General features: G+C 42.3%; 2 protein-coding genes across 4 annotated transcripts; one reads left to right on the top strand and one right to left on the bottom strand.

The window, feature by feature from the left end:
• LOC8083406 (glutathione S-transferase T3) lies at positions 6,292 to 8,681 on the bottom strand. Of its 3 annotated transcripts, none has more exons than XM_021463975.1 (4): positions 8,477 to 8,561; positions 7,705 to 7,864; positions 7,085 to 7,500; positions 6,292 to 7,005 (listed from the first exon to the last, which is right to left on the bottom strand). In XM_021463975.1, the coding sequence occupies exons 3-4, from the start codon at positions 7,493 to 7,495 to the stop codon at positions 6,436 to 6,438; spliced, it is 981 nt and encodes a 326-aa protein (XP_021319650.1). In that variant the 5' UTR covers positions 7,496 to 7,500; positions 7,705 to 7,864; positions 8,477 to 8,561; the 3' UTR covers positions 6,292 to 6,435. The 3 variants fall into 3 exon arrangements, with proteins under 3 accessions (XP_021319650.1, XP_021319651.1, XP_002446097.2); XM_021463976.1 differs by having other exon boundaries at positions 7,705 to 7,867; positions 8,477 to 8,552; XM_002446052.2 differs by lacking the exon at positions 7,705 to 7,864 and having other exon boundaries at positions 8,477 to 8,681.
• Positions 12,221 to 12,706, top strand: LOC110436305 (anther-specific proline-rich protein APG-like). The gene has a single exon (XM_021462998.1). It carries the CDS (start codon positions 12,221 to 12,223, stop codon positions 12,704 to 12,706), a length of 486 nt encoding a protein of 161 aa, XP_021318673.1.

The following is a 13,370-nucleotide window of genomic DNA, read 5'->3' as shown; positions in this document are numbered from 1 at the left end:
AAAGAAGCCAGAGAATGAATGTTATTGGCTAGTAGACTGCAAAAGCAAGTTCTTGAAAGGGACGTTCGAAGTGAGAAATGTAGCAATGGGTGAGAAAAGTAGATATGATAGTGTAGTCTGTGTTGTAGAAATTTACAGTCTCAACTTACACAGGCCAATGTGGAGCATGACTTTTCAGACAGGGCTAATGTTTTGTGTTGCCTGCGTTGGGCTTGACCTCAAACCAAGGCATACGAAAATGATGTGGTGTGGCAAGCATTGAGCCCAAATGCCCCTTTTCCAAGCAATGTGGCCTTGCCTTGACCCGACTAGCCTGGTCTCAAGGCCTATGCCATCCAAGCACTAACTAGTACTGTGAGTCCACTTGCCCTCAAACCCAGATGGTGATGCATGAAGAACATAAGGATTTATTCTGGTTCGGACCAAGCGTGTCGACGTCCAATGTGAGGGGGGTTTGTATTATCCTGCATCGGAGTGCTCGTAGTAGGGGTTACAAGCGAGTTGTGAGAGAGGGAGAGCGTCCCAAATCCCGATTGTGATTTGGTGTTATGTCACGAGTGCCTATCTGTTGGGTGTGTGCTAAAACTTGGCAACGGGTAAAATCCGCGCGGATAGTGCCCTCACACGCCCGCACCTGCGAGCAAAATTTTATGCCCGCGCCCGCGCCCGTCATCCGCCACGGGCAGAAAACCGTGCCCGTGCCCGCTATCCACGGGCAAGGCTCGCCCGCGGGTATGCCCGTGCCCGCGGAAGACGATGGCGAACTGCACGATGGAGATGTGTCCTGGCCTTGAGACGCCACCGGCGGACGGTGTGGTCTGGAGCAGGGACGGCGTCCTGGAGCAGGAGCCGCGCTCGCGGGTCGCCACAGCCACGCTCGCCGGTCTCGAAGTCGCGAAGCAGAAGCCGCGTTCGCGAGCAGGATCCGCCGGTCTCGCAGCCACGCTCGCCGGATGCGACCTCGCAGCCATGCTCGCCGGTCTCACAAGCAGAAGCCGCGCTCGCGAGCAGATCCGCCGGTCCGCCCTCGAAGTCGCGAAGAGGACAGGCGCCGAGGCGGGGTCGCGTCGCGTCGCTCACGGCCTCGGCCGAGTCGGTCCATGGAGTGATGGAGTCGCGGGGGTGAGGACTGAGGAGTGAGGAGATCGGATTCAGGGGAGGATTGGAGGCTTGGAGCAGGAACCGTGATGGCGGCCGCCGGCTGGTGAGGATGAGGGGATTGGGAATTTGGATGAGAAAAACCCTAGAACCGGAGTTTATATATCTCTTCTACAGTGGTCCCACATGTCAGTGCGGATTTGGTGGGTTTACGGGTGCGGGCATGATCTTTTTTTACCCGTGAAGCTATGCTCGCTGGGCACAACTTCCTATCCGCGCCCGTGCCCGCGGACACAGATACGTGCTCATATCCTTGCCCGCCGGGTCGGGTGCCCGCGGATACGCGGATATTTTCTGCCCGTTGCCAAGTTTAGTGTGTGCTGCCTGTCCCTTAAATGAGGGCCTTCCTCCCCTTTTTATAACCCAAGGGGAGTAAGGGAGTACATGTTTTTGTGTTACTATTCTAAATCTGGCGTCGTACAGAAGTCAAGGTAGACCATCCCTATCGTTGTAGCTTGATCGTGGTCACGGCGTGTTTGCCCCTGCTGCTCTTACCGAGCCATGTCCGATGTTGTAGACTTGACGCCTTCCCCTTCTCATCATGCCGAGCCCTGTTCTGCATCAGGGCTATCTCTTGAGGCCTCCTTCCCTAACCTGTGTTTAGGAGTTAATGGGACTCGTGGCTGCAGTGCCTAGGATTTGACGTGGCCCACTCCTGTCTGACCCGGTCGTGCACATAGTGATAGGAGTCAGGTGTTTGCAGTGATGGGAGCAGGCAGAACAACGAGTGCCATACCTTGCTTGGGCAGCATGGGCACAAGGACACGCCTCGCGTCTCATCTACAGTACGACAGTTGTGCGCAAGAAGCCTGGATACTGCTGACGTGAGAAAGGGTCCGAGCACGGGCTCAGGCGAGGCAGAAGAATTAATTCGAAGCCTAGGCTCGGCGAGTCGGAGAAACTGTCCGAGGCTTAGCCTCGGGTGAGACAGGGGACGACTCATGTCACTCGAGGCCTGCCCTAAGCTGAAATGGAATGGTTTCGGCCCAATCCAGGGAGACCCTTTGGACGGCCCAGCTGTTCTCCTTTCTCGAGATCAAGTGATTTTGGGCCTTAGCCTTTGTTTTGAAAAAGAGTATTGGGCTTTATATGGTGTTAGCTTGGATACCTCGGTTTATGGTACCCGACAATAGTCATCGGACCATGTGAGGAGGTCCCATGATGATATTTGCTTGTGAGAATCCACCGAATTAGCCCCCTGACTTGAAGCGATAAGCGATGTATGGAGATTTCAAGCTCAGTGGCAATGACATGATTTTGTTGGAGATGGCTCCAATTACCAATGAACAAGACCTTACCAATATTTATGGAAATATGCTACCTTGAGAAATGATTTAAAGGTCACTTAAAAAATAATGATGATAATATATAGTATTAACAAGTGAGAATGCATGAGCTCTCTTGTTTTCCGACATGTCGGACGATGGGTGATCTCCCTCTTTAGGGATGAAAACGGATCGGATACGGACGGATATTACTGATATCATATTTGTTTTCATATTTTTGGTCGGATTCAGATTCGAATATGGATAATGTCAATCATGTCGGATAAGATACGATTAGATGTCGACATCATAAATATACGATTTAAGTATTCGGATACGAATATGGTATTGGATATTGAATATTCAGACTCTGAACCTCTCTAAACGAATTCGATCTCGAATACGACCGGAAAATATCCGTACTACTTTTATCCCTACTCTTTAGAGTGAGGCCAGTACAAGTGGTGAAGCAGCAGAAGAGCAGGAGAGCAGAACATAGGCCAGTATTGCTAGTGCCACTAGGCTCCCCAAGCTCCTCAAAACCCATGATCATGGAGAAAGCACACGTCGCTGAATTGCAGTGTGGCTTGTGTGTACATTGGATTTCCTCGCTTTTGCCCTTCTCTCTTATTTTCTCTAGCACATTTCTGTTTTGTTGTAGCCATCCTGTCCTGTTGGATTGAAAGGAAAAGGAGAATTAGATGCAGAGTCTTGTATAAATTTCCATTTCAATTTGCCAACCAAAAAAAAAATCCACCCTGGCCGGCCAAGGCGACTAGCAGTGCACTGCTACTGCTAGCTTTGCTGATTCTGGTGAGTTTTGTTCATTCAGTTTAAAAAGGTTTGTTTAGAAGAAGGGTTTCAAAGGAGGGGTGACGCTGGACCTTTTAATCGAGCACATGTAGTGTTAGACACGGCCCACGGCTAGCTTCCCCCAGCAGCAATTGGCAGCAGACTGACTATATGCTGGGCCGACTATAGCCTGCCCTTGGTTCTTTTCCATGTTTCATTCATAAATTTGATTTCAGATTAAAACTGATTTCTTTGTTGCTAAAAAAAAACTAATTTCTTTTTTCTTATTTATTCACTTAAAATATGGAATCATGCAGCTAAACTGGGCGAGAAATGTTGGCCCGCTGGTAGTCACAAATTCTTGGTTCCCATTCTATATTTTATTTTTCTGGAAATGTCAAAACGTGCAGGATAAATATGAAAAACGAGATATTTCTCTAAGAAATTTCTAAAAATATTAATCAAATTTAATGATTTAGCTACTCTTTAAATAGATCTGAAAAAAATTAGAGTATTCGTCAAAACTAGGACTCTCCATATTCAAAGTTGCCATGTCATTAATTTTTTTGGGATCAGTAAGGCTTTTTTTTTCAAGCGTGGGCTTGGTAAGTCTTTTGCGCTTGAGCGTATGTTGGGCTGAATCTGATAAACAAGCGCTAAGGGGGGGTGTTTGGAACTGCTCCACGTTTTTCAGCTCCGCTCCATATTTTTTAGCTAAACGGTTTCAGCTCCACGCACTCAGTTCGAGAAAAAAGAGTGGAGTTGTGAGAGCACCTAAAGAGGTACTCCACAAACTCCAGTTTTTTGTGAAGCTGCTCCACGGTGGAGTTTATGGAGCAGAGTTTGTGGAGCAGTCCCAAACACCCCCTTAGTTATAGTTTCCATATTCAAAGTTGCCAAGCACTCAACAGTGTTTTTCTCTCACAATAAATCAACTAACAGCACTTTTATAAGGTAAATGAACAAGCCGGAGCCGACCCCACGGCGAAAAGGGCGTCGCGGCCGCACTGCTTCAGAACTGCTTGAGGCGCATCACGGCAGCCTGCTGGTGGTCGCCCAAGCCGGCCAGGAGGTTTGTTTTTCTTGGCCCATGTAGACAGAGAACTTTGCAAATTGATAATTATATTGTTTGATAGGACAATTTGTTCAGATGAATTCAATATATGAATGAATTCTGAAGATGAATGCAACTATATGAATGAATTCTAAAGATGAATTCAATTATATGATGAATTATACATGTCTTTATCTTCAGATGATGATGATGATGATGATTTATATATTGTTGCCGCAAACGCAGTAGCAAATGACACTTTCAAAACAACTATATCATCATGGTTCCCTAGATGGACAGCACCTATTGAACCGTGATAGGCAGTTTGTGCACTTCGGACTTTATCAAGACTTTCTCAGAGCGCCGAACTATTTTAGGCATAGGTTTGTACTTTTTCCTGTAGTTTGAAATTTGTTTTCTAAATGTTAGATGTGGCTAATTAGTTTTGTCTTGTACCATAGATTTGAAAAGAGGCATCATGTGTATGTTCATATAACAAACTAGGAGAATATCCCGCGCATTGCTGCCGGAATATGGTTAATGAATTGTGCAAATAAAATACTGACGTGGACAAATAATGACGTGGACAAATAAAATACTTATGTATTTTGCTGACGTGGATATTACAATTGTATGGTTAATGAATTGTAGTTATATGTGATAGTGCATTGCTTAGTTAGACAACTTGCATGTTGAGAGAAATATAGTGACTTGCTGACACGAACACTACAATTGCATGGGTTAATGGATTTTTAATTGTGTGTGATAGTGGGTTGCTTAGTTGGACATCTTGTATGCTGAGAGAAATAGGTAGTGGGGTTTAGCTTTATAGGAGTATAAGATGCTATTATGGAGCATGATGACTACTTTGTGCAAAAGAGAAATACAATTGCTACCCTAGGACTATCTTGTTTGCGGAAGGTGGTGGCCGTATTTTGGATGATAACTTATGGTGTTGCGACTGATGCTACAGATGACTATGTATGTAGTGGGGAGAGTACTACACTAAAAAGTTCGAGAAGATTCGTCGTAGTTGTTCACGTATTCAGACCCGAGTACATGACATTGCTTAATGAACAAGATACTGCTAGATTGCTTGCAATTGATGATGAGAGCAGAGGTTTTTCTGGGAATGCTTGGCTCCATAGGTTGCATGTGTTGGATGTAGAAAAATTGCCCTATTGGATAGAAAGGTATGTATCGGGGACATAAAAAGGAACCAAGAAGCAGTTGCCTCTAAGGATATTTGGATCTGGCATGTATTTCTTTAGGATGCCAAGCTCTCATAATGATATCAAATGTTATTCAACGATCTCCTATATTTGCAAGGCTTATTGAAGGTGGTGGTCCACATGTAACTATAGCATTAATGCAAACAATTATACAATAGGTTATTATCTCGGCATATATCCATCTTGGGTCATGTTCTTGAAAACTATACTAGAGCCACAAGGCAACAAGAAGAAATATTTTGCCAAGACATAAGAAGGTTGTATGACGGATCTCGAACGAACATTTGGGGTTCTACAAGCTCACTTTGCTATCGTTGGAGAGCCAGCTCGTGTGTGGGATGAGGAAATGCTTGGAACAATCATGCTTGTGTCCTTATGCACAATATAATTGAGGGTGAGGGTATTGACAATGACAAAGATGATTTCAATTATGATGACATGGGAGAAAAAGGTAAAATATCCCATGATGGTGCACCTGAACTAGATGAATTCATTCAAATTACAAGAACATTTAGGACAAGGAAACTCACACACAGCTTCAAGCCGACCTTGTTGAGCACCTGTGGTAAAATCAACTAGATTTTTATAAGAATATTATTGTTGAATGACTTTATTCATTGTTACAATATAATTGTTAGATGATTTTATTCACTTTTAGAATATTATCTTATATTCATGTAGACTTTATTTGCTAGTAGAAACATTTGTATTTCCACTCAGTTATTGAACAAACTGTGCACAAGGCCATGTTTCAATCTGAGAACTTCTGGTCATGCAATATAATAAAATGTGACAAGAACAGGGATGCAATATTCACACTTGTGGCAATCTGAGAACAAGTACTGCAAACATATTAATATGACTATAAATGTGGCAACCTGAGAGCAACTAAATATATTCTAAGGGAAGCTACAAAATAAAGACATTAACACATCTAATTATTTAGGCATCTTGCAAGTATGCCATTCTTGAGCGCTTGGTAGTACTGATGCTGGTCAGGGCACATGTGACTTGTGTCAACATTCATAATTCTCTCTTCTTCCAGTTTCTTGTTGAACTCAAATTGATCCCTTTGTAACTCAAGCTTTTCTTTCTCTAGTCTAATCCTTTCTTCCTGCAATGCAAAGGCTTTCTTGCACCGCTCCTCTTTATTCAACTCTTTATCTGCATCGGCTTCTTTCTTTTTAGCCAAAAGATAATCCAATGCTTCAATGCTACAATGTTGCCATAATTTTTGCTTCTTCTTTTGCCCTGGAGGTCTCTGAAGTGCACTATTTGAATGCTCATTCCCATCAATAGTAGGAGAAGGCAGCAAAGGAGAAGCCGATGCAGTACTTGAATTGGCTACAACGTTATGCTTTTTACTGATTGTCTTCTGGGTTTCCATCTTCCTGCGCCTATCTGCCCACTTAGTTTGGTCTTTTAATATTTTCCAGCAATGCATGTATGAGAATTGCCTATGCTGCCTGTCTTCTCTAATAAACATTTTCAATGCATCTGCTTGCTACATAGTGGAAAAAAATGAATGTATGAGGTGCATCCAAATCACATACAATTCGAAAGGGAAAGGTGTGTCACCAAACTTTGTCATCGATAGACACTCCACTTTGATTTTCGCACTCAGTCTTGGAAAGACAACCAGCAAAGAGGTTAACATCGTGTTGTATACCAGACCAACGGTTCATTAGAGACCCTTGGGTGCGATCAGATGAGAAATCCTTGTGGACATGGAAATATGCATGTATACGTTCCCAATATGTGGTATGTGGTTGGTCAACACCTTTCACTCGATCCAAACTCACGTTTAGCCATGCTTTTACAAGTTGTTCATCCTCTTCAACTGTGAAATTTTTTGTTCTTCTCTGATTTCGTTTCCCTATTGTTTGAACCTCATCTTGTGCTACTACTTCCTGAGGAGGAGGTGGATTTTCAGACTGACCAGCAAGACCATGCCCTTTTGTAATCAGGTCAGCGAAATATGCTCCTGAATCCATGGTACCTGTGGTAGCAAATAACAAAGATTATTGATTTCACAAATTGGGAGTAGGAGTTAGAGTTCTCAGGAACTAACACACTGATGCTAGAAGTAGGAGCTAATGAGTTATTGAATCCATGGCATCTAACCCTACACATGCCTAAAATAATTGACTGGACAAGGAAGGCACTGCAGTCCGTCCAGCAATGCGCCTGGACGTGTGCAGACCTGGAATAGCAGTAAGCCAATAACAGGCTCCTATAATTACGATAGTAAATGGTGTTCTTCTGAATGTCACGTTCAGCTAAGATCTCCTGTAAAACTGAAGAAGAATGCAAAACTTGAAGAATCTTGTAACAAGAAAGCCAAATCCCAGTTTTGCACTACCCTGCTGAACAATAGGGAAGACATTCAGTCAACTCAAATATATCCTAAGAACTACATACATAAAACTTTAGGCCATTCTTTGAAACAAAAAATAAAGTTAACTGAGGCATCACAGATAACAGTTAAATGACTGAATTCATTTTCAAGGGCTTACATTATTACATATTGCAATGATGAACTTAAATTAAATGACAGGCTACCAACATGACAAGCACAATGTCAAATCATATACTCCAACCATGGGATAAGGTTGTGATTTCGAAAGCAACAACACAATGAACATATGAACTTATAAGAATCAGTAGATTGCTGATTTTCTAACTACACACGACTATGTAGTAGCCCTGACATAGTGATTGTCCATCTTCAGCAAACTGGAATCCAGGGCATAAAATTCTAGAACATCTTTGGCCGTAAGATGGTCACCGAATTAAAATGTAATTTCCTAACATGACATTCATTCAACAATATTTCCAAGAAGCACAATTCATAGCTGAAGATGACTTCCTACTTCCTAGAGACCATCATTTAGGTACATGCTGGTTTATATCAATAATTCAGAAACAGCAAAAATAGCAACACCTGCGAAGGGGAAAGGGGAAGAGAACCTCACCAGATAACTCATCCACGACCTCGACCTCTGCTGCATCTGGGAAGAGGACCCGTGTCGGCTGGCCACCGGTGGGAGGAACCACCCGACGGCGCATCAATTGGGTACCCTTCCGTTCTGCATCCATTACAAATCCACCAAGTCCTCGCTACCACCGGAATCCTGGACGTGCGCTGCAAGGGGTAGTGCGCAGGAAGAGGATTGATGCCGAGCGGAAGAGGGGCTATCCAGAGACAAAGAACGAACATCATGGAATACATGGCTAAATTTAGAGAGCCATTTGCCTAGTCTCTTGGAGATGGTTTTTTTAATACTAGCTATATTTAGATTTACAAAATGATTTGCATAGTTTCTTGGAGATACTCTTATCTTGTTCATTTTCAACCCAAGTGTAATCTATCTAATCTAGTCTATTCCATTCTAGTCTATCTAGTCTAGTCTAGACTATAAAAGAGCAAACAAAATTGAAAAGTATGTATCCCTCACCTTGAATCCTTTTACCCACTTAAGTTTTTCACCATAGATTTTACATCTAATAATTGATTACTATTCACCTGATGGGTGGACACACACGGAGAATTACCAGTGTTTGCCAAAAAAGCACACCACAGGCGGAGAACAAATTCTTCTATCTTACTTTGTATGGTACCCTCACGCACCACTTTTCTCTATCTTGTCCATGACCAGACTCTGATTTCAAGACGTATTAGTGCAGGTGACACAATCATATTGTATTATATAAATCTTTAAGGCAAAAGTTGCCTAGGTGACCATGCAATCAGTTATACGTTTATTACAAAATGTAAGGATTTGTTTGCTAGTTATAATACACTAGCAAGCATGTTCGTGCGTTGCAATGGAACATAAAGTTTGTGTCATATGTTCTAATGTGTCTTAGCATCAAACTCTATATGCTAGCTAAACACATGTTATTCCAAATAGTATGAGTCTGGTCGTGAGTTTGAGTCATGACGGGACGTTAAAGTGATCATGATTTATATAGTGTTTGGTTACACCTCCTAAATTTTTATTGTCCCATCGGATGTTGGGACACATGCATGAAGTATTAAATATAGATTATTTATGAAACTAAATATACAAATTGAGACTAATTTACGAGACAAATTTATCAAGTCTAATTTAGTCATGATCCAATAATATGGCACTATAGTAAACATGTGTTAATGATGAATTAATTAGGCTTAATAAATTCGTCTCATGGATTACAAAGAACTTCTGTAATTTATTTTTTACTACTATCCAAATACCTCATGCGACATCCTATCCAAACATCTCCTAAACTTTAGTCCATATATTCAAACACCATATTACTTTTAGTAAAGCCGGTTACAACTTATGCTTGGGGAAGTGGAGGGATAGACAGGCTAAGGGCACGTACAACGGGAGTTTTGAGCTGTCTGTGTCCAAAAAATTTTATAAAAAAGTTCCTCTCGAGCGGTTGACAGCATAGAGTCGTCGTCTCATGATACGCCGGCTTCGGCCCGTGCTCCGAGGAATGAACAACGCACTAACGGATCTCATGTGGGTGAGATTTGCTAGCATCTTGTCCTCTTCTAAAGAATACATAAATTTACTAAAACTTATAAAATTCATATAAAATCAAATTTAAATCCAAAATTTATGATTCAAATTTTGTTAGATTCCCTCTGGCCAGAACTACAAAACATGTTATATCTTGAAGATTCTCTGTATATCTTATTTTTGTGGAATCGTTAAAAAACTATTTTTTCAATAAAAATTTAAAAATTACAGTAACATACTCGTATTAGTATTACGACACTATGGGAAAAAATATTCATGATTAATTATGTTGTCAAAATTACTACAGAAAAACTGGACTTTGCCGACTGCTAAAATACCTTGCCACCTGCCAAAGACAGGGCAGTCGGCAAACAGTCTCTTTGCCGACTGCTTCTAAAAGCAGTCGGTAAAGGATTCTTAGCTGACTGCCCAATTATCCTGTCAAGTGGCAAAGAAAAGCAGTCGGCAAAGACGTCCTTTGCCGACTGCCTGGCAGGTGGGAAAGAAAAACCGGTGGCAAAGGTGGCTGTCTGGCAGGTGGCAAAGAAAAGCTAGTGGCAAAGGTGGCGGGACACTAACGGCGCCCATCGACGTCTCCTTTGCCACCAGGCCGCTAGGCAGTCGGCAAAGATAAAATTTTTTATTTTTGAAGTTTGAATTTAGGTTTTGTACATTTGACGTCATCACTTGCTCCAAACTTCCTCAAACTTTTTTCATAGCCTCCACGTGCAATAAGAGTGAACCTTAAAAACTTTCGTGATTTTGTGACCCTTTTTGCTATATTTTGTTAATTAATTTCTTTAATTGTATTTTCCACCGCAGAATCCTACTTTGAACTGCAGGTGCATCAAATAATGAAACTTATCCATTCAAAAAATGATATTCATGTTGGAGAGTCTATTTTAAGGTCGTTTCTAGAAACTCACCAAAAATTTGACGTCTTTATCCACGGAACATGACCATCTAGGTGTGGTAGAGGTGATTTTTAATTATATAAAATTCAAACAAAGTCGGAAAATTACGAAACTTGACGAGGTGTCATGTTATCACATATGGAAGCTATAAAAATTTTTTGAGAAAGTTTGGAGCAAGTTGCAGTATCAGATGAACAAAACCCAGACATTTGCAATATGATCACATGTAATCACATGCAGAAGTGTTTGAGTTTTGTACATCTAACATCATAACTTGCTCCAAACTTTTTTAAAATTTTATCATAGGCTCCTCATGTGATAACATGATACCTCAACAAGTTTCGTAATTTTCTTAGTTCGTTTGAATTTTATATAATTAAAAATCACTTCTACCATACTTGGATGATCATGTTCCGTGGACAAGGACTTCAAATATTTAGGTCAGTTTTTGGATATGGTCTAACAATATATTATTCAACATGGATATTATTTTTCAAATGGCTAAGTTTTACTATTTCATGCACCTATAGTTTAAATTAGGATTATTGAGTGGAAAAATCAATTTAAAGAAATTAATTAATGAAATATAGTAAAAAAAGTCAAAAAATCACAAAACTTTTTGAGGTTTAATGTTATCATATGTGGACCCTATAAAAAAATTTAAGAAAGTTTGGAGCAAGTTGCAGTATCAGATGAACAAAAATCAGACATTTTCAATATGATCACATGTGAACACATGCGCAAGTGTTTGGGTTTTGTACATCTGACGTCACAACTTGCTCCAAATTTTTTCAATATTTATCATAGGCTCCTCATGTGATAACATGATACCTCAACAAGTTTCGTAATTTTCCGATTTTGTTTGAGTTTTATATAATTAAAAGTCACTTCTACCACACTTGGATGATCATGTTCCGTGGACAAGGACTTCAAAATTTTGGGTTTGTTTTTGGATATATTCTAAAAATACATTATTCAACATGAATATCATTTTTTGAATGGCTAAGTTTTACTATTTCATGCACCTATAGTTCAAAGTAGTTCAAAGTAGGATTATGTAGTGGAAAAATCAATTTAAAGAAATTAATTAATGAAATATAGCAAAAAAAGTCAAAAAATCACAAAATCTTTTGAGGTTTAATGTTATTACATGTGGAACCTATGTTAAAAATTTCAAAAAATTAAGAGCAAGTTGTGGCTGTTTAAAAAAAAGGAAAAAAATACAAAAATTCTTTGCCGACTGCCTTAATGTAGGGCAGTCGGCAAAGAGATTATAATAAAATATTTTCCAATGCCTTTGCCGATTGCCTTTACCTGGAAGCAGTCGGCAAAGGACTTTACCCTAACAATATTGGGCCGACCCATTTCGCCTCCCTCCTCTCTCCACAGAGCCGCCCCATCTCCTACCTGCAGCGCCTCCCTCCCCTGCCCACAGCGCCGCCGCCGCCGCCCACCTCCCCTGCCCGGAGCGCCGCCGCCCTCTCCCCTGCCCGCAGCGCCGCCGCCCAGCTCCCCTGCGCCGCGCCGCGCCCCTCTCCCCCGCCCCGGCGCCCGACCGCGCCACGCCGCGGACCCCCGGCCGCGCCCTGCCCCGGCCTTCGCGCCCCACCCCGCCGCCCGACCGCGGCCCTCCGCCACCTTCGAGGCCGGGAGAGGTTCCACGTCCGCGCCCTTGTTCTCGTCGCAGCAGCGGAGTGGAATCCAAGTCCGCGCCCTTGTTCTCGTCGGCTTCGTCTCGCTCCAGGGCCCAGCAGCGGCCGGGCTCGCTCCCCGCTGAAGGGTCGAGATGGCGGACTAGAGGGGGGGTGAATAGTCCTTTCTAAAATTTACTACGCCGGCTAACCGAAACAAATGCGGAATTAAAACTATCGGTCTAGCCAAGACTACACCCCTCTATCTAAGTTCTCTAGCACCTTGAAAAGATCCTAAACAAGCAAGCAAGGTGCTACCTTAGTAAGAGCTCACCTAAACAATTCTAGGAGCAAGGTCACACAAACCTATGCAACTAGTACTTTGCAAACCGGGGGAGCTCCTACACAAACTAGTGAGGCAAAGCGCACAAAGCCTAAGCTCACTAGTAAGCTCAAAAACAAGGCAACCAATGCCAAATTAGAGAGCACAAATTACTTAGCTACACAAACTAAGCAATGTGACTAACAAGGTTACACAAACCAAATTAGTCACGCAAGGGAACTACTTCTAGCTACACAAGCAAGAAGGTAACTAGCAAGCTACACAAGCTAACTAATTACAAGAGCAACTACACAAGCACAAATATAAGAATGCAAATACAAGCTTGTGTTAGGGACTTGCAAACCAACGGGAAGAACAATGTTGACACGATGATTTTCTCCTGAGGTTCACTTGGTTGCCACCAAGCTACGTCCCCGTTGAGACAAGCTCCAAGGTTGCCGCCGGTCCTCTTGCTAGTAGTGACCCGC

The sequence above is a fragment of the Sorghum bicolor genome, chromosome 6 (assembly GCF_000003195.3).
Source record: "Sorghum bicolor cultivar BTx623 chromosome 6, Sorghum_bicolor_NCBIv3, whole genome shotgun sequence".
In the NCBI taxonomy this organism is placed as follows: Eukaryota; Viridiplantae; Streptophyta; class Magnoliopsida; order Poales; family Poaceae; genus Sorghum; species Sorghum bicolor.
The sequence above is the reverse complement of the archived record's forward strand: the minus strand, read 5'-3'. Positions and strand labels throughout refer to the sequence as shown.

Excerpts from the sequence above, each read along its gene's own strand:
- LOC8083406 (XM_002446052.2), bottom strand. The coding sequence starts at position 8,600 with ATGGATGCAGAACGGAAGGGTACCCAATTGATGCGCCGTCGGGTGGTT. Across the intron at positions 7,501-8,476 it reads GGTCGTGGATGAGTTATCTG|GTACCATGGATTCAGGAGCA; the intron begins GTGAGGTTCTCT and ends TTGCTACCACAG. Across the intron at positions 7,006-7,084 it reads GAGTGTCTATCGATGACAAA|CAAGCAGATGCATTGAAAAT; the intron begins GTTTGGTGACAC and ends TCCACTATGTAG.
- LOC110436305 (XM_021462998.1), top strand. The coding sequence starts at position 12,221 with ATGCCTTTGCCGATTGCCTTTACCTGGAAGCAGTCGGCAAAGGACTTT.